Source organism: Crocodylus siamensis, chromosome 1 (assembly GCF_052110815.1).
Source record: "Crocodylus siamensis isolate JL-2025a chromosome 1, ASM5211081v1, whole genome shotgun sequence".
In the NCBI taxonomy this organism is placed as follows: domain Eukaryota; kingdom Metazoa; phylum Chordata; order Crocodylia; family Crocodylidae; genus Crocodylus; species Crocodylus siamensis.
In genome coordinates this window covers 234,254,641-234,279,587 of record NC_143395.1, presented here as the reverse complement: position 1 = coordinate 234,279,587, position 24,947 = coordinate 234,254,641, and the positions used below count along the sequence as shown (strand labels likewise).

Genomic DNA, 24,947 nt, shown 5'->3' with positions numbered 1-24,947 from the left:
TTAACAATCCTACTACCCACCCCTTTTTCTTGACACCAGTCTGAATGAGAGGCTGCATTTCTCCAGCAAAGCTACCACTGCAATGCCTGCTGGCATGGTAAGGAGGATGCACCTATTAAAAGCATGTTGGGATCACTGCCCTCCACTCTAGCTCCATGATTCTTAACCTTTTTAGACCCCAGGCACCCCTGGTTTATCTTAAGGCAGCCCTCCATAAACTTCTGTGAACTGACTGGAACCCCATTTAAAAAAAGAATTTATTTATTACAGTGCTTACCTCCTTCCAGAGGGCAGTGGCCAGGAAGAGACAAGCCTGAGCCTGCACTACTTATCTCCTCACACACCTTCTGGCACCCTTCCAAGATCTCAGAGCCCCAAGGTGCCCCCAGCACCCTGAGAATCAATACTCTAGAGACTATTTCTAGAGCTCCACAGAACAGGCAGAAGGGTCTGAGACTCCTTTCCAACAGGCTGGACTAGTCGTCCTCAATGAATCCCTTAGAGAGCTGGAAGCACATGCTGGGTCACACTGTACAGGTGCCACGGCACCTCCGTTACTCACCCAGAGCAGTGATGGATACAGGCATGCTCGTGTGCCGTTCCCCCACCATCTGCCACTCCCCGTCCAGCATCCGCGTCCACTCAGTCACACGGCACTCATAGTGGCCTTCGTCTGCCTTCACACTGTTGAAGATCTCCAGAGTGAAGGATCCAGGCCGCACCTGCTCCATCTGGATGCCCCCAAAGCTGCTGCGCTCTGTGTAAGAGGGGCCTGGTTGCAGTGTGCCATCCCGATCCAGTCGCACAATTTCACTGCGCCGGTTCTGCTTGTCCACGAGTTGCCAAGTGACTGAGAGGCGACTTTGGGCCCCAAATCCTGAGCGCACGTTGCAGCCAAAGCGCAGGCTCTCCCCCTCCAGGACATTGCTGGCGTTGCTGGTCACCTCCACAGAGATGCTGGTCTCTAGAGAGACAGGAGAGAAATGTGTATGCACACAGGCGATGACAAGATTTGGCACTTTTCAGTATACAAGGTGGACAGAGACTTTTTTCAAGGTCAGGTGCAGAAAACCGCACACACATTGGATATGTGCACATATAACTTATGTATGCAAAAATGCAAAGTGGGTCTGTGGCTAGCGTGTTGCCACTGGGATCTTGGTGCACAAGAAAGATCCATGTCAGACTGAAAATCTGTCCTGCCACTGCTCGTGAAAAGCCAAACCGTTTTACAGTCACAGGCCCAGGATAGTATCTCAGAAAACAACTGGTTCTGAAAGTAGGTGTGTTGCTGCTGGTGATGTATAAAGCTGATAACAACTGGTTCTGCCAAAAAACTTCCAATCCAATAGACGTTCAGTCACATAATCCTGATTACCATTTTGCCATTTCCAACTCCTATACAATGTTAGCAGGAGATCTCACGAGCCTCTGTTACTACTAATAATACTAGTGTTAGCTACCAGTGATTTATATCAGCAGAAAACTAGGATTTTGAACTTTCCAGAGACAAAATTGTAAAGGCTTAATTTTCAGAGGTGCTGAGCACTGCTAACCCCTCTGTCTTCCATGGGGATTGTGGAATCTCAGCAACTTTTGATTTAAAGAAGTCACATTCTGCAGTTTCCAAAGCTAGAGGTTTATGAGATCTCAACATATGCTATGTGTCATAGTTCTTTGGTCGAGAAGTGCTGCCTTTTAAGGCAGCCATCCAGTGCAGGGCTTCTGGCTAATGTAATTTTTAATCCCAAATGAATGAGAGAGACTGCACTAAGCAACCGAAGAATTACATCTGTCCCTTTACTTCAGGAAAAAGGGAAGAAATGGCTTCGCAACAGACCATATTTCACTGCGAAGTTAATGAACGGAAGGACAATATTACACAAAATCCTCTCTCAGTTATTCCTTTGTTTGGTCAATACTTATCGTTAGGCTAACTTGAACCATACTTGTGTAGCTTGTTATGGCTAGGTTACTGGGGTTAGAGAGAAACAGCGAGACAAAAAAGAACGAATGAATCAAAGGTCTGCCTCATCTCACCCTGTTGTTCCTGCATGTGCCACATCTCCTTGAGAAACTTGAAAGGCATGCAAATAGGGGGCAGACAAGAATATTCTCACCAGTGTTGGCTGAGCGAAACACCCAAGGTTTGAGTTAAGTCCCTATGCTGATGCATGAATCTTGGCATGGGGGAATGCAATCACTGGTTCTTTGAAGCCTGGAGTACAACCCCTCTGATTAAGAAGAACTTCTGAGATAACTCTGCAGGAGCCGCCAGACAGCAGTGCAAAAGCAGCCACTGAAACATTTCAGCATGCAGGCTGCTTCCAAGATGAGCCAGCAACCACTGTCAGGCTAGCAGCTCTCCCTGTTAAAAGTTTTGCAAGGAGGATTAGCAACTTAAAGCTCCTAGCTCCCTGCAACAGAAAGTGAGGAGAGTTGGGCAGGAATAATGCCAGATTCCCCCTGGCCCTGCCTTAGCAAAAATCCCAAACTCTCATCCCTAGTATCAACCAGACACATTACCAAGGTTAGGACCATTTTTTCCAGCCCAGGAACTATGGCTCTTCCCCAACAAAAGTTTTCCCTGATGGGCTTTTAACTCTAATAATTTTCCAAGCAGGGATTAGTGTTTCCTCCTGCTAAAATCCAGCTTTGGTTGAGCACAACTCAGCACCCCACAGATGCCCTTTCTCTACTTACTGAGGGGCAGGACCAGGATGGGTGTGTTCTTTGGTCTCTTGCTCTCCTTATCAATGAAGTCCCCAGTCACGGTTTTTTCCCGCTCAGTCACCCGGCAGTTGTATTTGCCACTGTCCTCCAGGCGGAGACGGTAGATCTTCAGAACAAAGACACTGTCGCTCTCCTTGGCCACCTTGAGCTGCCCTAGGGCCTCACGCTGGGCAAAGTCATTGTTGAGCACAGGCACCGCATTGGGCCCAAGGCTGGCAATCAGGGAGCTGTTAAAGGCCCAGGAGATGGAGAAGTACCGCTCAGGAACGTTCTGTGCTTCCAGGATGCACCTGAACTCCACTGGCTCACCCACTGTATATGTCCGCTTCTCCGTCTCCAGTCGGACACTGAACTCTTTATCTGGGGAGACAAGGACCCATACACACCCATGTCACTACAACACTGCTATGGTCAGAAGAGTGACTCTGAAAAGTAATCCAACACCACTTACCCCTCATGTGAAACTGTACAGATGCCAGCTCGTCTTTATGACATTGTTGGAAGTGGGCATTACTCTTATTTTAATTCAGTAGGCACTGTTGCCTCCCATTCTTACTCAGAGTATCTGGCACTTTTGTGTCTCTCGCTCACATATGGTGAGATGGTGAGCAACAAGCCCATAGTCACTCTCCCTAGCTCAAAGTCAGTATAGGCATTTTAAACTGAGGATCCAGTAAGGTTATGGGACACTGACTTGGAGGGGTCTATTGTGCTCCATGCTTCAGCAGCTTTGTCAGCTCAGTTTCAAATCAGGGTCTGCTGATAAAACCAGATAGAAAGAGTCCATTGAGGTTTTCATATCCTAGACTAGCACATAGAAAAAATCTGACTTGCAAATGGTTCACATGCAATATAAAAATCTTTGTTGAATTTGGCAGATTTATTTTTTCAGTGTTATTCAGTCTCACTGCCTTTTGTGAAGATACAGTTGTTAGGTGCAGGTCCTGAAATGTGTGCTTAAGATATCTGCTAAATCTCAGGCTTAGTATTCTGGCAAATCAGCCATTTCAGAAGAAAGGGAAGAGCAGCCCTCAACCATACTCCTTCACAAACAACAGTTCCCAGTGGTTACTATTAACGTCTAATTTTTCTAGGCCTGTACAGTACATGTATAGTAAATGACTCAGACCCTATTTAAGGTACCACCATCTCCATTACATTTGACTGTAATCCCTAAGGTTGTATGAGAGCATTCTCTTCCAAGTACCATTTTTGCACCAAGGTCATTTAGCAAAAATACATGGGAAGTCATTCTCAATCATCACTTCTCAGCTTTGGAGCTTCCTCTTCCTTGAGGTCCATCAGAGCCTGAGCCTGGGCATCTTCTAGAGCCACTGAAAGGTCTACTTGTTTTATCAGGCTTTTAGTGGTGGGGTTAAGTTTGGGCTATTGTTTAGATAACTGTTTTATCAGGAACTATTTGATTTTAGTATTTTATCTGATTTAATTACTATCTTGTTATTGTAAGCCACCCTGTGCCCTTTTCTGGGGAGGGCAACATAGGAATCAAGTCAGCCTTTTCATCATAAATAAATGCATCACAGCCTTTAGAGTACAGGGTTCAATGTCATCTTAAAGCCTCTTTGGTTCCTGAAGCATACTTTGGTTCCTAGTTCACTATATGTGGACCCTGGCATTATGCAACAACAGACTCTAGGAGACCACCGTGGGGCACATACATACAGTTCAAGGCACTTTCTTTAGCTCAAGCCATAGAAGTACCAGAAAGAAATATAAAGGAGGCGACACTACAAATGGTAGAAGGGATTGTTAATGTAAAGCCGAAGTCTGACTGCTGAGATAAATGCACTCCTGTGGGTGAGGACAGTACCTCAAGACAATGCACAGAGGCATGCCACCTGCAGTATAAAATGGTGGGCACACTAACAAGGTACCATGAACTAAGCAAAGGCAGGGATTTACAGCCTGTCAGCTCACCATACACTGCCTGTGTGTGCACCTTTTCCATACAGTAAATGAGAGCTAATCTACATTGTCAGTAGAGGGCCAGGGGGCAGCAAACTACCTCAGATTAGCTCTCATTTAGACAGCCATGAGCATGGGCAGTTACAGCAGAATAGCTGATGTGCTTTAAATACTTTATTTCATGGTAACCTGTCCATGTGCCCAAGCCCACAGAGTTAAAGGAGATCCATTATATCACATCTAACCTGTCCTACCCACGAGCAAAAGAAGATAATTTCGGAGGCCACTTATAGCCTGCAATCAGATGTCACCTTTGTGCTGCTATACAAATTTTTACGGCAGAACAAAGCAAAATCAAACAGACAGTCCTGCTGTTTGTCACGCCAGGACTATGGGTGACATTAATTTTGCCCAATGAAGAGGTTCAGCTGCGCTAAGACACATCCCGGCACACTTGATCCACTTAATTTGGAGATGCCTGTCTATAGCGTGGCTGCCTGCAGTTCCACCGAGCTAGAGACCTGTGAGGCTATCCTAACCAGTGGGCACTAAAAGGAGCAGCCAAGTCCCAAGATCCTTCATGGCTTCCTCCAGTCTAGTACTAAAGAGTGACATTGGTAGCAAGACTTCCATGACTGTCCTCAGGAGACTACTATATACACAGGCAGACAGACTGGCATCTCTTGTAAGTGTTTCCCCATCTAATACCCTCAGCCCCTCCCAGCCACCTGCCCAATCAACAAAAAACCTCAGAAATACTGACCAGTGGCCTGGACATGGATGATGGTGCCCTCCGATCGCTTGCGGGTCATGGCGTACCAGGACTCGTCAGGATCCTGGATCCATTCGGCTGCCTCGCAGTAGAACTCGCCCTGGTCTGATGGCTGGAGGTTGTAGACAGTGAGCTTGGATGTCGTCTCTCCTACTTTGTCTAGACGGATGTCACCGGTAGCCTGCCTCTGCGAGTAGGTGCTGCCTGCCCGCAGGACGAAGTCGCGACTAAGGGAGATCACTTCCACAGGAGGCTCGCCTGCTTTCTGTCGGTACCAGGAGATGGAGAGGTGGCTGTGCTGGGCCGTGCTCTTGAACACCTCGCATTTCAGCTCCAGCGAGTCACGCTCCACTTTGTTTAATGTCTGTGGAATCGAGGTCACCCGCAGGGAATCTGGAATAACTGCAATAAAAAGAATGGGGGGAGGGAAATGAACCTCAAGTGTTAATGACATGAAACCTCTGCGCCAAGGGAGGAAGTAAGAGCTGGATTCTTTAGAGCAGCACCGGGGAGAGGGTTTATATTTACAGTTATAATGAATCATAAACATCAGGAGCTGGAAAGCCCTATTAGACCACATCTAGTCCACAGAAAGGCTCCTCTCCCTAGAGTCCTGGGCCAACACAGATTGTTCCTGGCAGTATATTCTCTAGTGCTTTGTTAGACTACCGCTGCATACCCCAAGCTATGACACAGGACCTTTCATCGCATCTCTAATGTTATCAGTGCACAGATTAACAGATCCCATTTACAGTCAAGGTGTTCATCTCATGCAGCCTACACTTTCCTCCTCTTAACTTCATTTCACTCCTAGCCAGGTACCCTTGGTCTACCCATAACAATTCCTCCCTTCTACTTGATGCCAATGTCCTTCAAAGCCTGGCAAGTCCCCAGTAGGGCCTTTTACCCCACAGTCGCTGGCCAAACTAAGTAAGTGGAACACCTTTAATCTTTTCTCAGAAAACCAAAGTTCTCTTTCCCTTGTCTAAATCCTTTCACATTTTAATGACCCTTAAAGGAATTTAGAGGAGAAAAGCTCTTTTGGGGGCAGCAGTACAACTGCAGATTTGCCAAATGTTTGCTTCTGAGATGCATGAAATCAGGCAACTGGTACTAAAACTACTGGGTAAAGGTTGAGTCTGTTACCAATAGTGAGGTATAGATAAAGCCCATGTGCCCCACAAAGAAAGGCACATTTCTAAAAAATCAACCAGCCACAAGAAGCAGGCCAGATGGTCTCTTGGACCATCAAGTCCTGTGCCCTGCATTAGAGGGCAACTGTTTACCCAAGACATCTCCAAAATCACCACTTCCAACCCCTTACACAGCTACAAGGCACAACACTTGAACAACAATACTGTCTTACATTACACCATTACCAAAAGCAGGGGAGATGAGGGCCCTGCCACTGCAATCACAGGGGAGTAACTGCTCAATATATGTTCAGAAGAACTTAGAAAAAGGACCATGACCTAGAAAGGAAGGCAATTCTCCCTCCTCCAAAGTCCATACTAATCTGACTTATGGGTAAAGTTCCTTCCTGCCCCCAAATTTGGTAATTGTGATAACTAATTGGTGAGACTCTCTACCCAGGAAATTCTCTGTTTAAAGTACTGATAAGAACATTAACATGCCCCAAACAACAAAATCTCCATGGCCAATGTCCCAGTGCTTCACAGAAAAAAAAAAAACTAAACTAACTGCCAGCAGCAATTATGAGGGGGAAAAGTCCTTCTTGGCCACCAGCAAAAGCACAGAAACAAGGAACTGGCAGACACTTACCACACTGCAAGACAAGATACCTCTCTACCCCAACACGTGTATCCGATTCCATATGTTGCACACACCAATTGTTGAGCCCCACCATACCAGCCCTTCCACAACCTTATCCAGTTCAATTTTAAAAATGATTCAGGTTCTTTGTCCCACTACTTGGCTTAGAAGATCATTCCAAAACTTCACTCTTCCAATAGTTAAGAATCATCATCTACTTTCCAATGTAAATATGCCCATAGCTGTTTGAGCCTGGGCTAGTGTTCATTTTTCCCTTACGTACTTGTAAAGGATGGTCATATCCCTTTTCTACACCTGTTTTGTAAGGCTAACTAAAACAAACTTCTTGAGGGGGTTTTTTGCACAAGAAAAAGTGTCCATTCCCTTAGCCATCTTAGTGGCTCTTTGAAATTATTCATCTTTCTTGAACAATGGTGACCAGAATTGCACACAGTATTCTGAATGGGGTCTTACCCAGGTTTTGTATGAGTGATCTCCTTTTTTCTATTGAAAATACCCTGCCTAATACACCCCTGGCTGCTCATAGCCATCCTATGCTAAAACTGACCAAGTTCATCCAGGTCTTGCTTTTCCTCCATTGTCTCCAGCCTATGCAACCCCAATTTACAGCCAAAGTCCTTGCTGCTGGTCCCCAAGAGCATGACTTTGTGCTCCATACCGTCAAAATCGATACCATTTCTAATGTTCCATTCCACAAGATTTTCTTTTTGTATTATTGCAATCTGATCCTCTTTCACGTTAGCAATACTCAACCTCCAGCCTTATGTTATCTGCAGATTTCATGAGGATACTTCTAGCTCCAGAACCAAGCTGGCTGACAAAAACATCAAACAGAGTTGGTTCTATGATCAACCCGTTAGGAACACCACTGGCTACTCCTCTCCGGTAAGATAGCTCACCTTTCAACATAACCCTTTTAAACCAAACTCTTATGCATCTCACGATCCTGTCATTTCTAGTTTGGCCAATAATTTTCCCAGCAGGCACAACATCAAAAGCTTTCTTAAAGCTAGATAAATCAAGTTCACTGCTTTACTCTTATCCAAGAAGTCTGTTATCTTGTCACAGTGATATTAAATTAGGCTGACACAATCTTCCCTGAATGAACTCACGTTGCGCTTTGTCCTGTTTTCTTCTGTTTACTTCCATACCTTTGATTATTCTTTCCTACATCATCTGTTCTAACACCTTACATACTACTGAATTTAAGCTAACAAGTCTGTAATTGCCTGGGTCACTCTTTCACCCCTTTTTAAAAGCAGGTACTACATTACTATTTTCCAGTTACAGGCTACTATCCTTGAGTTGATTGATTCAGTCAAGATCCATGCAAGAGGAATTGCTATTTTGTACTATATTCCTTCAATATTTTAGGCTGACGATTATCTGGGCCCCCTAAGTTTTGTGATAGAAGCAATCAAAAGTTTTGCTTCCATTCAAGGTTTCAATAATCCAGTCCTTACTGCACTGTGGTACTGCTCCCCCACAACAATGTCCTCAACACTTTCTGTTATTGGGTCATACTTACATTGTCCTTGATCTTCACCCCATCTTTAGCCTATTGCGCCTCCAACTGGCTTACTTTTCATTTATATGATCAAAGAAGCTTTTGCTATTTGATTTCAATATTCTTTGTGAGCCGAGCAGAAATAAGCCTTTGGCCAGCCTTGCATTATTTTCGTATTTCTTGAGTACTGATCGGTCTTATTTCTCATTGCCTGTATATCTTCTGCTTATTTTTAAAGGCTTGTTTGAGGTGCTTGCTGGAACATGCATTACTCAAGTCAGGAAGCGGAAAAGATAGTTAAGAAAACAGGCCCACATTTCTGTGCCACAGACAGAAAGTCCCACTGACAGAATCCCAGAATCTGACTACATATGCACGTGTTTCCTGAACCCTCTTTGCCCTGTGTCCCTTCATGGAGAAGTCTGGGTGACAGTGGATGAAGACAAGAATGGACTTTGAAGGGGCCATGGGCAGATCCAGGATTTTGAAAAGGAAGGGGGGACAGAATGTATGGCACATCATCATATGACACACATTTCTCTAGTTAAAGAGAAACTAGAAGGATTACCAATAGCTAGGGGACTAGTACCATATTATTTAGTTTAAGGTCAGAGCAAAAACAAATGTAACTATTGGAATGTATACAGATTTGCTAGATTATATATAAATTTAAAAAACACAACTAGGCAAAATAGTCAAAAAAGGTTGTATCATTAGCTTGGTAATCATTATAGGCAAATGTACATCTCTTACTCAGATTCACAGAATAAAATCTAGTCTTCTAGAGTGTCATTAATGCCTGTGGAGTGGAGAGAGAGTAGCAGGAATCAGCTGATAAATGAGCCATCAAATCAGCTGACTCCATCAGTGCTGCCTGAATAGAAATGCTGTGACCCCTCCTAGGCAGTTGGTTTTAAAGTTTGGATGGAACAGGAGTCAAAGGAGAGGGGTGCAGTGCCTTCCCCCTGGATCTACCCCTGGCAGGGGCAATGCCAGGACAAAGAGAGGAGGAGGAACTGCAGCAGCTACTTTTTTTTTTTTTTTTTTTTTTAGAGAGAGTATATTCCAGGTTGATGGAGTCCTTTAAAAAGGTCTTTCTGACTGGGAAAAAAAACAAAAACAAACAAACCCAACACCCTGAACATGAACATATGCAAATTCATATAGCATCATCTTCCTGAATCAAGGCATGCCAGCATTATATCCATGAGTTAACAGACAGACAGCATCCATGACTATGGCTGGCCCTGGCTTTTTCTAAGAACCAGTACAGCATCATTAATACGCCTAATCATTTTTGCCATCATTACAGAGAACCCTTTGATAACTAGAGAAGCTGCCAGGAATCCTATTTAACCTAGCCATTGCTCCAGCACTGAGTTGCAGCAGAGGCAGACTCTGGAGTTATTCATGGCTGAGGACTCGGATAAAAGATGGAGAGAATAAAGCAGCAAGGCAGGAGGTCAAGGAAAGAAAACCTCTCCTATCTAGCAAGAAGGAGGCCACTGATGTCACATCTACTGAGTATCTAGTAATCAGGGCCTGCTCAGAAACTGGAGGCCTCTCCAAGCAGGGAGAGCCACTGGGGAAGAATCTTTACTCATCAGGTTATTGCCCCTGGACCTCACTGGTAATGCCTCCTTCTCTCCCCTTGTTCTCCTTGCACTATTTTCTTGCTCACTAGCATGGCAGGTTTCGCAAACCACAACCTGCCCCTGTAGGAGCCCTCCTCACTATCCTAGGAAAAACTATCACACATTTGTTTTTCCCTTCCCCTTCCTTTTCCAGAAATGACAGCGGCTGACTGCACCTAAAACTTTCTTACTCATGACTCTTACATGATGAGATTTAAATTTCTCATTTAAAACCTATCTGAATAATTTCCAGAGCTGCTCAGCTCTTGCTCTCTGCCCTGAAGCCAAGGAGCTCTTATAACTCTTTTCATATTATTAAATTAAATCTGATCTTCATCTTGCTCAAGTCTTTTTCCTGCTGAGCTTCTTCAAAGGCAGATCTCTCTGCTACACCAGCCTCTGTAGGATACTGCCCAAGGAGCAGAAATGATACACGTGACTCTTCCCTCCGCTAACTAGGAACACAGCAGTACCCCAGTGTGATTGCTTCCTCTAGACCACACATAGCCAACATGCCACAAGTGAAGTATTACCTCCTCCCCAAGCTCTGCTCCCATCCCCACACCCCAGATGTGCACCTGATGAGTTTGTGCCCTTGGGACAGTGGAATTGGAAGCCTGGCGGGTCTCGAGCAAAACGGAGCTGCAGAACTTGGGCAGGATGCTGCTGTGATACAGGTCTCACTGCCAAGAGCCAGGTTAACCCTTTCCTGGCCACAAAACTGCCAGTTTTATACAGTAAGTGAGGATCCAAGCCCCTGAATTCAGCAGCACCTGCAGGGCCAAGGAAGGGTTGGCTTGGTTCTTGGCAGGGACACCTGCTGACACTTCTCAGAGCAGTGTCTTGCCCCCACACTGTTCATGTGACCAGAAACTGCCCTCCTGCCTCTATTCTGGTGCCTCCTTTTACTGAGCACCCAGGGCTCATGTGCCCCACACAGCAGCAGTCCATGTCACTTGTGGCATGAATGCCATGGATAGGCCACCCCTGCTCCAGACCCTTCAAAGACTTGCATCTCTTGGTATCAATGTACTTCTCCATCACTGTGTTAAGGTAGCTTTACCAATCCTACACGACCACCTTCCTGAGTCCCCAGGCAGCTTGGTCAATGTGGCACCTATCCCACAACCCTGGCTGTGACTGAAATACAGGGCAATCCTCCACACCAGAGCAGACATTGTGCCATTTGGGCCATTCTCTCCCTTCAAGCCAAAGCAGCTGTCCCACTAATGACAAGCTCATACAGAAGGTGGGGCCAGTATGTAGGCTTTCCATTAGTAACCACACTTGAAGTGGCTGTTGCATTGAGCATCTCTCAGCAGGGAGAGGAGAGCATGGGGTATGTACAGTTCTGACACTATTCTTTGCTTATTAAACCATTATTGCATGCTGTCGCAAACTGGCACACACAGTTGTGCCAATCAGGCTCAAAACTATGTTCCAATGTGTCATAATTAGGCTTGCATGTAAAGGGTGTTAACTCAATTTATGCATGCTGCTGGAGAGGCAGGCTTGGGGAAAAAGTGGGGGGTGGTGGCAAGGACCAAGAGAGGAGTGGCTTTCTGAAGGGGGGACAATTCTGTTCTGTAATTTATGGCAGAGTGCCCAGCCACTTTCTTGTGTAAGCCTAATAACATCACCACCCTATTTAGATGAGCTGGGAGGGTATACAATCTCTGAAGTTATTTCAAGCTGTCTAGTCATGGAAGATGATGGCACTGCACTGGTTGGCAATCAACTACCCTCAACAGTCATCCTTATGGCCACAAACCCTAGAAATACCCTTTCTAAATGAATGCTTGATTTCTGCAGAACCAGATTCTAAGGACCAGATAAAGACTTCATGTTGCCTGGACCCTCATAGCTTATAATTGGACACCACTACCTGGTAACACTGGGCACTCTGAAAAAGAGAAAGGTGGAAGCACTATTCTGAGACAACATAAAGGCACTGTGATATGCCAAGTCTTGGGGACCAAAGGTACAATTTGTTGGGATTATTATATATTGCAATGTGCAATGTTGCTCTAAGGAGTGGACTACAGCCAGGTCCACTTCCTGCATTATCTAGATTCCAGGCTTACTTGGAATTCATAATCTTTATTAATTTGAAGGGTGTAAGAGACAAAAGATATCATTTATCTAATAAAAAGGAGAACACTAGCTGTGCAAGTAACAGAAAGAATAATAATAGGAGATTCTGCAATGTCACTTGTGAAAGTCACTTTCCTGAACATGACATCACACTCAAAGAGAGGCACTTCAAAAAGAAATGCATTTCAAGCCAGTTTTCAGGCTCATGTTTGACACAGGGGACAAAGAAATCATTTTACTCATTCAGCTTGACAGCTAAGTTCATGCTGTTGCTTCACACGACCTGGCTGACTGGAACCTGGGTCAGCCTAGCCTGGCCACAAATAGCCATATTGCAAAGCCACATCTGAATTACACTATCCTCAATACAACTATATTTATCCATGTTTATGATAGGATTTCTGGAGACGCATCTCCTGTTACTGTGCGCCATGGTAAGGCGAACTACTTCATGACTTTCGCAGTGAATCCCAGTGAGAGCACTTGTCTGGCTTTTGGGAAGCATGGGAGGCAGGAGGAACTGTAAGAAGCTACTGGAGTACAATCACCCTCAAGTCGTTTTGCAGTGAGGACGCAGGCTAAGTGGGAATGTTATTAGCCCAAGTAGAAACCTCATGGAAAGTTGACCCTACAGCCCCAGACAGGACAGTTAGTCCAGGCTCATAGTGCCACCAAACTTGGAAGGGATTGGAGCTGGGTTTAGATGGACAATACCCAAGTAAGGGCTTGGATTATCACAGCAATAAATTCATACCCAGTTAGTGAGTGGCTGCAGCATGAATGAGTCAACAACGACAGACCTGTGTTCCACCAAGGACGCTGCAAGTAGGGAAATGGGCAGCAGGACTGCATATCAAGGGGAGCACAACATTTGGGCATCGCACCCACATGTGAAGGGAACACTATGACAGGACAGAATTGGATGCAGACAGTAGGCAAGGACCATGCGAGGGAGAGCCACAGGATGAGGATCAGCAACCAGTGAAGCACATATTGGGGAGCAGAAATCAGACATAAATCAAAATGACAGCCTTCCACAGTCATTCTAGAGCCAAAGGTACTTGGATTGCATGAGTTGACAGTGTAGTTCCTTTCATCAAGAAAAGCACTAAAAATACATGTTTCCTAATACTGTTCCTGCACTGAGTTGCTATGACTGACATCTAGAACTATACTTGAGAAGGTGGGTGGGGGGAGGTAATGATGGATGGTCTGCCAGCCACCCCCTGTTAAAAGTTATGGCCCACAGTATGGACAAGTTTAAGAAACACAGCAATCATAGGAGCTGCCACCAGGTGGTGTTAAGACTTCTGTAAGGATTGGGCTTGGGCTGAGGATTCTCCAGAGCGACTGGCCAGCACTGAGGCTGAGGGGTGATGCTGGGAAGCATGCTGTAAGCTTCTCCTGTTTGGCTAAAAATTTGTATCCATTTCAAGCAAAGCTTGGGAAACAAAACTCTCCATTCCAAGCAGCCCCATGACACTTGGAAGAAGTAAAAGCTCCTAGACCTCTGTCAGCTAAGGCATTCACCCTGCTTTACTGATGGTGAAAGAGGCATGAGACTTGCTTCAGGTCTTCAAGCAAGTCGCTGGCTGAGCTGGAATTAAAACTAGCATGGTCCTGGTTCTTCTTTTTGAACTTAGTGAATGAGGTTGTGTCATCTAATACTATAGCCTTAAAGAAAAAAAAAGGAATGTCATCTACTACTCGTGACACCAGCTTAAGGCATTGCTCGTTACTGACAACAGTAAAACCAGATCCCCTCCACCCCCCGACATATCTTTTTATTTCCTTTTGGAACTTCGCAAACAGGAAGTTAGGTACAAAGGAAAGTGTGCCCAAGCAGTCCCTGCATGCAAGGAAGCTGGCAACTTGCTGAAATTTTGGAAGTCCATTTCCTTGTCTGTGATACATAATACAACTCAGGAAGAATCATGGTTTGGACGTGGAACCTTCAGTTCTCTTCCTGATGCCATGTTGGGCAAGTCATTTTACCTCTCTGTGCTTCTTTCTGCCCTTCCAGCCTTTGTCTGTAACTGTAAGCAGTTCCTGACAGGGACTGTCTCAGTAGACAAAATGGACACCTGATACATGCTGAAGAATCCCATGCCCACGGCCTGCATAGGCCAATTAGCTTAGATGAAGCCAAGGTTTCTGAGTGTCAGTGCTGACTCCCTACATGCTGATTCCCTACCGCCGACAAACTGCCTGCTCTGAATTTTAAGGGGAATGAATGTGAGTGATGTTCCCATCCGCCCTGTGAATTCCTCCTGCCGCTCAGGGCTCCCATTTCCACTAACCTCCTCCCTGATATCTTGGGTTGTGCAAAGGCAAAAACCAAGTTGTTGAAGATAAGCTGTAAAGCTCACACCACATTTGAGGAGAGCATAGAAGGGGGCTGAATGACACAATAAACTGGACATAGGGCCAATTCCACACAGAGATTTAGTCCTGACCTCCTGCAATTGGCTAATCCTTTTAGAGATGTCCCAGAATACACTCCTTTCTGTTTCCCACGAGGTCCAACTTTACACACAAGATTTCATCTTTCATTTTTTCTGTGTGATGTCACTGATACAGGAGAATCTGCAATGGTCTGAAAATAGCATGGGAGTCACTCTGCACAGAAATCTGTACTTACCTGTATTTTAAAGCTAGCTCTATAGCTCACCGTAACAGCCTAAGGCATTTCTCAGCCCCTAGTATTTCAAAATCAGAGCTGTGGGGTATGCTGCAGCTGCTTTACAACGGCAGGACGTTTCAGAGGTTTCTAGCACTTCAAAGCATGGCATAAGGAGAACAGCAAAAGCACCTACCTGCTTCCAGCAGCGGCATGCTGTCTCGGTTACAATCCATGCACCCCAGGTATTGATTTTTGTTCCATACAGTTTCCAAATACTTTGGTACATGTATGGGCATGGGGGTAGGGGGTGGGGAGAAGGTTGCGGTAAGAAAGGAGAGATATCTAGATTAGCACTGTAATCCTCTCTGACTTTGCACTTGGTAATTAGCTGTGCTCGTCAATCTATACCAACTATGGCAGACCAGACAAAACATAGCTCGCCCTAATCAATCTAGAGAAATGAACACTGCCTACAGCACCAGGAGACACGTCTGTGTAAGCAGAGAAAGCAATAAACTCCTTAAATGTCACTGTTATGTGTAGCTGAAATTCTGCAAGGACAAGCATCTCGACTGCTTTTTGTTGTTTTGGGTTTTAAAGTCATGCCAGCTGAAATGATGGGACAGGAAAAGCTGGGCACTTAAAAAGAAATCTTTGTTCTTATCACTGCTGCCCTGAAGTAAAACTGCTTTCACATGCAACTTGGCTCACATTTCAGAGCCCGCTAGCCCCCTTCCTCATCAAGACCTCCCAGAGTCTAGCAACAAAGGGTTGAAAAACAGAATCGTTAAGACAAGCTTTCATACCTCAAAACTGGAGACTGTGCATTGAGCAGCATATCTTGCCTCCTTGCTGCATCAAGCTAGTACTGTCAGTCATCAGAGACATTAAAGAAAGACATGAAACCCCACCTTTATCCCTACTGCCTCTCCACTGAGTATGGAAGGAAGAATTTCACCCCACTGGGTGATTATCTGATGCCTGAATGCAGACATTTTTAATTGTATCCTGGTTAGGCTGTGCCATGCCTATACTGTACCTTTCCAGACACAAACCTGCACTTGAGAGTTAAGGCTATTAAGTCAGTTAACATGAGTTAAATAGCTAGGGAAACATCACAGACATCCCCCCAATCATGAGTGAGACTTGAAGTGACTTAAGTTTTCTATTAGCCTGCACAGAACACATTTCAATGACCAACAAAGATGCATTAAAAAAAAAAAAAAAAAAAAAAAAAAAAATCACCTTGCATGTTCCAGCCACCTTTTCTCTGAACCACAGAAACATTTATGATCAATACATACATCAACAGCATGCATCTATGTTGGACCATGCAAAATACACCATCCATAATGGAAATGCTGACAGACTAATAAGCATGATTTAGGGAACAGTTAACGAATTTTCCCCAAATCTACACTATCATTAACTGAATGCAGAAGTGCTCATGGTATAGTCACATCAGATTCCAATGAATCTGTGAATTCTGCTAAATGCCTTGTCACAAGGACAGGGAAAAGGAAAGGACAGAATGCAGGGCTGCCAAAATGTGTGCAAGTTGAACTTTCAATACCTAGCCTGGGTTTTGAATGGCTTTTCTCTACCGTGGAGTTTTCACGAGGGATGCAGCAGGGACATGGGTGACTGGTGACTCCAGAGCCTGGGGGGGGGCACCAGCTGCCGACTGCCGACCGGGGCGGGGGAGGGGGGGAGGAGGCAGGGGGGGTCCCCCAGCGACCCATCACTTCTCCCAGTGCCACTGGTGCTTCTCAGTGCCAGCTGGCACCAATCTCGGGGGGGGCCACTGGCTGGCACTTCACTTGGTGCCCCCACTCCGTGGCCGGTGAGGGCCAATCTTGGGGGGGGGGGAAGGCCACATGCCTCCCCTGCCCCCCCATAATGTCCCACCTATGCATTGCCTCTGAGTAGGGAGGTAGAGCCTTTGTATCCTGGTGGTTCACAAGCCACTTCATTTGCAGTAAGTTGCCAAGCCAAGTCAAGGACATGCCATGTGACTGTTTAAATGTGGCTTTTACTCCTAAGAGTGTAACTTCCATTCAGCTGGAGCCCCTTAGCGGCTCTGCACAGCTGTTTGCTGCAGCTGTGCACACACCCAATTGGTTCTCAAACCGTCATCTTTGCAGGGACTGAGGAACCCAACTTTATGAATTATCTGGGTACCACTGTGTATTCACTGACCCAAATAAGCTCTCCTCTGCCTGGAAATTGCTTTTTGTAAGTAGCAAAAAGCCCAGGAAGTTGAAAACCAGTTTGAAAAGGAAAATGAATCCACTTGGTGCAGAGCATCTTCTGTAGCAACAGACTCCTGTACAGTGCACAAGGCTGACGGACCCTCCTTTCTGTTTTCCCCAAGGCCCTAAACAGATTTCACATTTCATTTCTCTCTCTCTAGAAATAAAACAGTTAAAGCCATTTGAAAACAAAAGAGAGCTAGAAGAGAGTTAGACAGCAATCTTCAAAAACAGAACAAAAAACCCCATCATCTTTTTCCATCCTGATTTCTAAACTAGTGAACAAATTCATTTCAAAACTCTGACTAACTCATGACTAGCAGTGCCACTTTGTTTATGATCAAAATGGTTTTCATTCCTAACAAAAAAGATTTAAACCTGGTTACACCTGAGAAGCTGAACTGTGGTATTATTATAAAATTCCTCCTGTATTGAAGGAGGAAGTACCATACTGGTGAACCACAAGTCCAGCTTACTCTAAGGGCCCTGTGGCATTCTGCAACAATAGCAAAAAAGCCAAACCATGAACAGGTACACAGACTGCTGTCGTGGTGGGTTTACAGCGAAAGGTCACTGCTGATTCAGTTTCTAGCAGGGAGCAATGGGGGACTGAAGAGTTAAATGAGATGGCATGGCAGTTGTTTCACAGCAGTAACAATAAATCCTCAGATTACAACAGCATCCTTGTGCTCATGTTAATGACTGTTTGGCATGAGTATGTCAATAAACATGCATCTATCAAAGCAACTGGATAAGTTCAAACAGCCAGTGGGGAAGGGCACCAGAAAGGGATAGGAAGAAAAGATTAATTAGTGTAATTCTTTCATAAATGGAAAATTAGGTGAGGGTTCTGGCTCAAGGCCTGAAGTCCTCCAATGATGATGTACAATCTGTTAGTCATGCACTCTACCTGATCCCAGGCATACTAAAGACTATTGCTTACACTTCTACGGTGCTCAACAGGATAAGATTGCATTGCACAATCTGACCCAAGAAAGAAATTGCCTGCTACAGTGTGTCTTGCCCAAGACAGACACACAAACTGCAGAGTCGCCTGTTAGCAGTACAATGTCGTGACTCAGCAGAGGCCAGCAAGTCAGGACAGGTTGTTACATCTGCTAACATTAGGTGGCAGAAATATCAGCATGCCTTTATATTCCATTGAGTCTAAAGGAACTCTTAGCAAGGGCCGTGGTGAGGACTGTGCAGCTGACAGAACAGCCCCAGAGGCGCTCACTATGGCTGAACAGCCCCAGATCAAATTCAGGTCCACACACTAAGGACCAGCCCCTGTCCCCAAGAGATTATGGTCTACAGTGACAAGGCATGTAAAGGCATGAAGAAGTCAGCATTAACATCCGTGACCTGCACTACCTCCAAGCCTGGGGAGACATGCTAGCCCTTCACATTTCAGACAGGGCCCCAGTCCCATTCCAGAGCTGGGGCATTAGCTCAGGAGGATGCCCTGGGCTAAGTAGCAAGGACACCCTAGGGCTATGGTAGCAGTCTGCCAGAAATCCAAGGGCTGTGTGGGCAAGCCTGTTTAGAGAGCAAATAAACACAAAGCCCTGCCTTTTTCTTGTCCTCCTGTCTCCCTCGACAGGCATGCAGGAGCTACTGATCTCAGTTCCCCATCAAACCCTGGCCAGCAGTGGATCAGCTCTACCTAATCACTAAAGATATGTGACAAGCAAGCTATGATACAGGGATATAGGTAGGGAGTGCTTGTAAGCCATGTTTACCTCAATGTCCAGCTCCTCCTGTGTAAACCTGAGCAGACTAAGCCTTGCTGCCCTAATACCCCAGCAGTGTGGGCGAACTGTGAGTTCAAAGCTCTGTCCCACTTCCCTGACCTGCCCCCAGCGTGCAGAGCGGCAGGTGCTACAGGGCAAGGCATCAAAAGCAACATTGGTAATGAAAAAGCAGCCGGAGTTTTTCCATGCCACTTAGCACAGCAGTCTCTCACTACCCTCTTGTCAGGTGAGAGGCTATCACTCCACAAGGAGTCAGGAGTCTAGAGCACAGCTTTTCTGTCTCTCTGTGTTGTGCCCAAGGGCACAGTAGGGACTGCCTGGTTACCAGGGCTGCTAATTTAGGCCCAGCAGTTCAAGTGGCACTATGAAAGAAATCTGGAAAAGAACACAGGGAAGGGAGAAAAGGTGGAATCACTGGAGGAATCAACCCAGGGGCAAAAGCAGCCTAGTGGGAAAACAGGAATAGTGGAGAGATGCTCAATGAGCAGATGGGCACATGCCTGCCCTACACGCAACAGCCCTCCTAGATATCAGCACTTCTCTCTCAGCAGTGAGGGGCAAGAACTGCACCCACCTCAACAGCCCTGCACTGTGACCCAGCTTTCTGCAGCTAGACAAGCATGTGAGTCAGGATGCACCATACTTCTGTGTGACCTGGTAATGACATGACCTTACCATTTTAGGATTGGGATAAGCTAGCCAAATGAAGCATTTGGTTGAATGGCAAGGGAAGGGATTCCTAGGGGCCCAGCAACAATGATCCCAAGAGGTGGTATTTCTCTCCATGATGAGGAGACTTATTTGTAATGAAGATCTAGATTTCCCAGCTCTGACCCTGAAAAGTCTTTTAAAAAAAGAACTCTCTCTTTATATGAAAATTTGTGCTGTAGCAATAATTAATAGTAGGCTCTTATACAGGCATGAGTGTAACATAACACACAATTAAACTCTCTGATCACTTTATATGTAAAGTCATATTTAACCACGTTAGCAACCCTGCTGTCTCTCTTCACCGAGTCACACCGAGTGCACTTTGACAAGCACCTGGCACTTATGGAATGGGATTCTACAATTTGACCTCTCTTAGACCTCCTGTTCCTGAGCAAACCTCCTCAGATCATCAGCTTTCTCCAATGATTCCCCTTGGGCAGCATCTCAGAGCTCACTCCCCAAATACCTCTTGCTTCTACAGGACAATCCCTCTGAATTACATTTGGTAGGGTCAGGCTTAGAAAGAGTAGCATGCCTAGCCCAGGTAGATCCTACAAGGTAGCTTCTGGTGGAAGTATTACTATGTTAACTCCACTGAGGCTAAGAGAGTCTCATCATCCTACCAACTCCTGAGCACTTCTTCAACAATCCCCTTGCTGCCTCCTTTCAGTGTCACTCCATATATCCAATCTGGAAGCAATACAAACAACAGAACTGAAAAAACAGAATCTTATGATATTCATTAAAAGAATGATCAATCTAGATCTTACCCCAGTTCATCCCATAGGACTAGATCGAAGTTCCTCTGCCTTTTCCTGTCAGCCACCTTCTATGCAAAGTCAAAGGGTTCTTACAGACATAAACCCCCACCCCAAAATGGTGTTTTACTTTAAACTCTATGCACCCTTGCGCCAAGCCCAGCACATGCCTAAAAGAGGCACTGTGTTAGCTGGACCTGGCTCATGCAATGTCAGTATAGATTGGGTGATTTTTGGCATTAATAGCTGATTGAATCAGCTTTAGATAAAAGTGCCAAAAAAGTTCCGCTGAAACACCGGATCTATACTGACGTTGCATGAGCCAGGTTGAATTAACATGCTACTTCTTTCGGTAAAGCATGCGTTCCCCGCCCCCCCAGCACACGCGCACGCATGTGCGCACGCGCGCACACACACACACACACACCTGTCAGCAGCCAAAATGTCACGTGTTCCCTTACTGGAATTTAGAGTGTGCTACCTTGAATTTGGCAAAGAGCAGGGAGTCAGCAGCAGCAGCCATAGTAGCAATCAACATCACAAGTCAACTCAGGCATCTGGGATCTAGCTTCCCCAAACTCAGAGACTTCTGCTGGCACATAGGGATCTTCAATTCGCCAAAGAGTCAGAGATACAATTCTGGAGTGTTCCCTAGTGGCAAGCAGCAGGTGGGGGAAACAGCACAGAGAGCTGAACCTGGACATGCTTGTCTTTGAGAAGACAGCTGAGAGGTGGGACGGCTGAGGAAGTCAATGACAAAAAACTTTCATTGTTTCATAGTTAGTAGGGTCAGAAGGGACCCGAGCAGATCATCAAGTCCAACCCCCTGCCATGGCATGTAAGAGTACTGGGGTCAAATGACCCCAGCAAGGTGCGCATCTAACTTCCTCTTAAAGACCCCCAGGGTAGGAGCCAGCACCACTTCACTTGGAAGTTGGTTCCAGACCCTAGCCGCCCTGACAGTGAAGTAGCGCCTCCTGATATCTAGTCAGAATCTGCCCTCTGCCAGCTTGTGACTGTTATTTCTAGTCACTCCTGGTAGTGCTCAGGGGAACAGGGACTCCCCAGTGCCTGCTGGTCCCCTCTGACTAGTTTGTAATAGGCCACTAGATCTCCCCTCAGCCTTCTCTTGTGGAGGCTGAACAGATTCAGATCCTGTAGCCTCTCCTCATAGGGCCTGCCCTGCTGCCCCCTGATCATGCAAGTGGCCCCCCTCTCCGTGTTGTCCACATCCCTCCTGAAGTGCGGTGCCCAGAACTGGACGCAGTACTCCAGCTGCGGCCTGACCAGTGTCGCATAGAGGGGGAGGATCACCTCCCTGGACCTGCCTGAGATGCATCTGTGGATGCATGACAAGGTACGGTTGGCCTTCCTGACCGTGTCTGCACACTATCGGCCCATGTTCATCTTGGCCGCAGTAATGACTCCAAGATCCTTTTCTGCCTCTGTACTGACGAGAAGGGAGTTCCTCAGCCTGTAGGTATGGTGCTGGTTGTTCCTCTCCCGGTGCATCACTTTGCACTTGTCAGTGTTGAAACCCATCCTGTTCTCATCCACCCACCCCTGTAAACTGTCTAGGTCTGACTGCAGCCTATTCCTCCCTTCTAGCGTGCCCACTTCTCCCCAAATCTTAGTGTCATCTGTAAATTTAAACAGGGTGCATTTTACCCCTTTGTCCAAGTCACTGATGAAGATGTTAAACAGTTTGGGCCCAAGGACTGAGACCTGGGGGACCCCACTGCCCACACCCCTCCAGGTTGAACAAGACCCGTCCACCACCACTCTCTGGGTGCGGCCCTCCAGCCAGTTAGTGACCCATCTGACTGTGTAGGTGTCGACAACACGGTCTCCTAGTTTTTTAGTCTTCTTTGAAACTGGAAAAAAAAACTTGTACAAACTGGGAGCTTAGAAAATATTTTAGTTCTGCTAATATTTTGGCTTAAACCTTAAAACTTGTTTATAACATAGGATTACATGAACATATGCTTTCACAAGGCAATGTAACATTTTCTGAATCTCAGAAATCAGTGCTTGTTAGAGAGTTGCTCCCCCACCCCGCCAATTTGCTTCCTTCTGTGCCACTTTTGGCAGCACAAAGTTGTTGCTTTGAGCCAACCTCATGGCAAGGATTGAACTGAGGGTTTTGTATTAGCCCATGCTTTCCCAGAATTAAGCTTTGGTTCTCTTAACCATAACAAACAGTCTCCTATAGCACATTAAAGACTATGGAAGAAAGAGTTAAGATAAATGCTTCAAGCATAACCAGGTTTTTGGCTAACACTACAACATCAGACCTAGCAAACATGGACAGATGTGACCAAGTAGTGTCCACCAGGCCGAATCCATTTTCCTACTGAATATATTTCCATTATTCTTCCGGGATTTCACTTTTAAGGAATCTAAAAGTTGTTAGGCTCTTTTGTAAGGCTCTGACTCATCGTCTTATAACTTTTGGGGGGAGAAGAGAAGTTAGTACTTGTTCCTCTTGTTTTACACTAACGCAACAGCTAGTTTCTACTTCACACCCAGTTGCATTTTCAATGGATAGGCTGTCAAGAGCCTTCATGCTGTCCTGTTTCAAAGACTACTTGGCACATTCTCTGTTTTTTTCTCTCTGATTTCACCTTCATTCAGACCACTGCTGATTTCTCTGGTTATTATCCCAATGAACAGGTGGCCGTCATCTGCCTGTTCTCTCCGCAAAGGATGCAGTGCACAAGTCTTGAGCAGTACCACTTCAGAAACATGCCAGCATGAGTTTCCATCAGAAGGAATAGGAAAGGTGACAAGCTCCTAATAGGAGGGGTAAAGACTGGAATACTTGTCAGAAGGAAGAAAGAACAGGTTCTTGCTCACATGCTTTTGGAATGATGCAGCAAGGAGAGTGAAACAACAGATTTGGTCATAGCCTCTGAAGAAGCAGTTCTCGAAAGATCATCCACTCAATAGCTAGCTCAGAGCTTAACCAGGCGCCACTAGTGCTATTGCTGTTTTGGACTGCAGAGATAAAATGCTTGAATTCTCTCCTCAGTGAGTTCTTGCCAAACCAGAGGAACGGGCTTATAAGCAAAGCCTTCATCCTCTGTCCTAAAGAAGCTGCCTATTCTGTCAGAGCCTTGCAGCCACTGTTGTGGGGGATGGAGTAGAAATATCCAGACAAAGAAACATCCTTCATTCTTCAGCAGCTCCTAGCTTTTCACTGAATTTAACTGAATGCACATTGATGCTACTATTATCCACAGTCAAACTACTGGAGCTCCTTCAAGATATGCAGTCATACCCAAGTACTATATCCATTTCAGAAAGGTATCAACTCTGCGGCTCTAGCATTTCTGCCATTGGTCTGGTATTTGCCCATCCACTTATTCCTTCCTTTGTTTCTCCAGCCATCAGGTCTCCCACTTAGCAAGGGAACAAGCGCTCCTCATCAAGATAGCAGTGTGACAGGAAGATTAAGGCACCATAAAAATGCACTTAGTGCAAAGGGTCAGCAGAAGATGTGCTCGCATGTTTTAAAGTTGTGCATTTTTTAATTATACACAAATGCTAAATGATTACCTCTGCAAAATACAGTTCACTGCTAGGCCTGCTGAGGATCCAGGTAGCCAAGGACCGCCCAGAGCTCCCTATCTTCATGGGTTATCCTGTTGCCTGCCACTGGGGGGGGGGAGGGGGTGTGCACAGCTGTATGTGCATGTATTATAATTACTTATTAAATGTATTATTAGAATTACATACAACTATAATACATGCAAAGATGTGTTTGTGTGCACATAGCCCGGAAAACAGGGGGGTGTAGTGGTGCAGTTGGACCCCCCTTTGTTTCCTGCTGCACACAAAATTTAAAGCCAGGGAGGGGCAGTAACATTTCTATTCAGGCAGTGTCAAGAGAGTCCACTGACTTCATAGCTCATTATCATCTCTCTGATTCTTGCCAATCATCTCTGCTCCACATTTGTTAACAACCCTCTGTCCTTTTCAGTGAAGCTCCACTATTCAAAATGTCCTTTCTTCTGCTATTTTGCTTTTGCTGTTTGTTAGCTACTCTTGGTAATGTTTCTTTTCTATTTCACAGCTCTGCAGACTGGTTTTAGCTCTAATTAAAAACCTTAACTCAGGTGTAGAAATGACTGACAGTGAAATAATGGGGGCACTGCCAAGATACTCAAGGTGGCTAGATTTTGTTTTATTAATCTGAATAAGGCATATACATTAAAATGTAATGACTACAGGGCTAACGACACAATATCTTTTGACTCTTTGGACTAGTTTTTGCCTAGTTTGTTGTATGTTTAAAAAAACCACACATTTATATATAAATCTAGCAAATTAGTTTGCACTCCAATAATTATATTTGTCTTTGCTATGATTTTAAACTAAATAATATAG

At 45.5% G+C, this 24,947-nt stretch overlaps 1 protein-coding gene across 2 annotated transcripts in view; it reads right to left on the bottom strand.

The window, feature by feature from the left end:
• Window positions 1-24,947, bottom strand: part of IGSF3 (immunoglobulin superfamily member 3) — a 141,076-nt gene that overhangs the window by 34,505 nt on the left and 81,624 nt on the right. Inside the window, exons 3-5 of one of the 2 annotated variants that reach the window (XM_090059333.1) lie at window positions 5,423-5,833; window positions 2,704-3,093; window positions 563-964 (exon numbers count right to left, since the gene is read on the bottom strand). In XM_090059333.1, the coding sequence (XP_089915459.1) occupies window positions 563-964; window positions 2,704-3,093; window positions 5,423-5,833 (1,203 nt within the window). The remainder of the gene's footprint in view (window positions 1-562; window positions 965-2,703; window positions 3,094-5,422; window positions 5,834-24,947) is intronic. The other variant, XM_090059341.1, reaches the window with a different exon arrangement.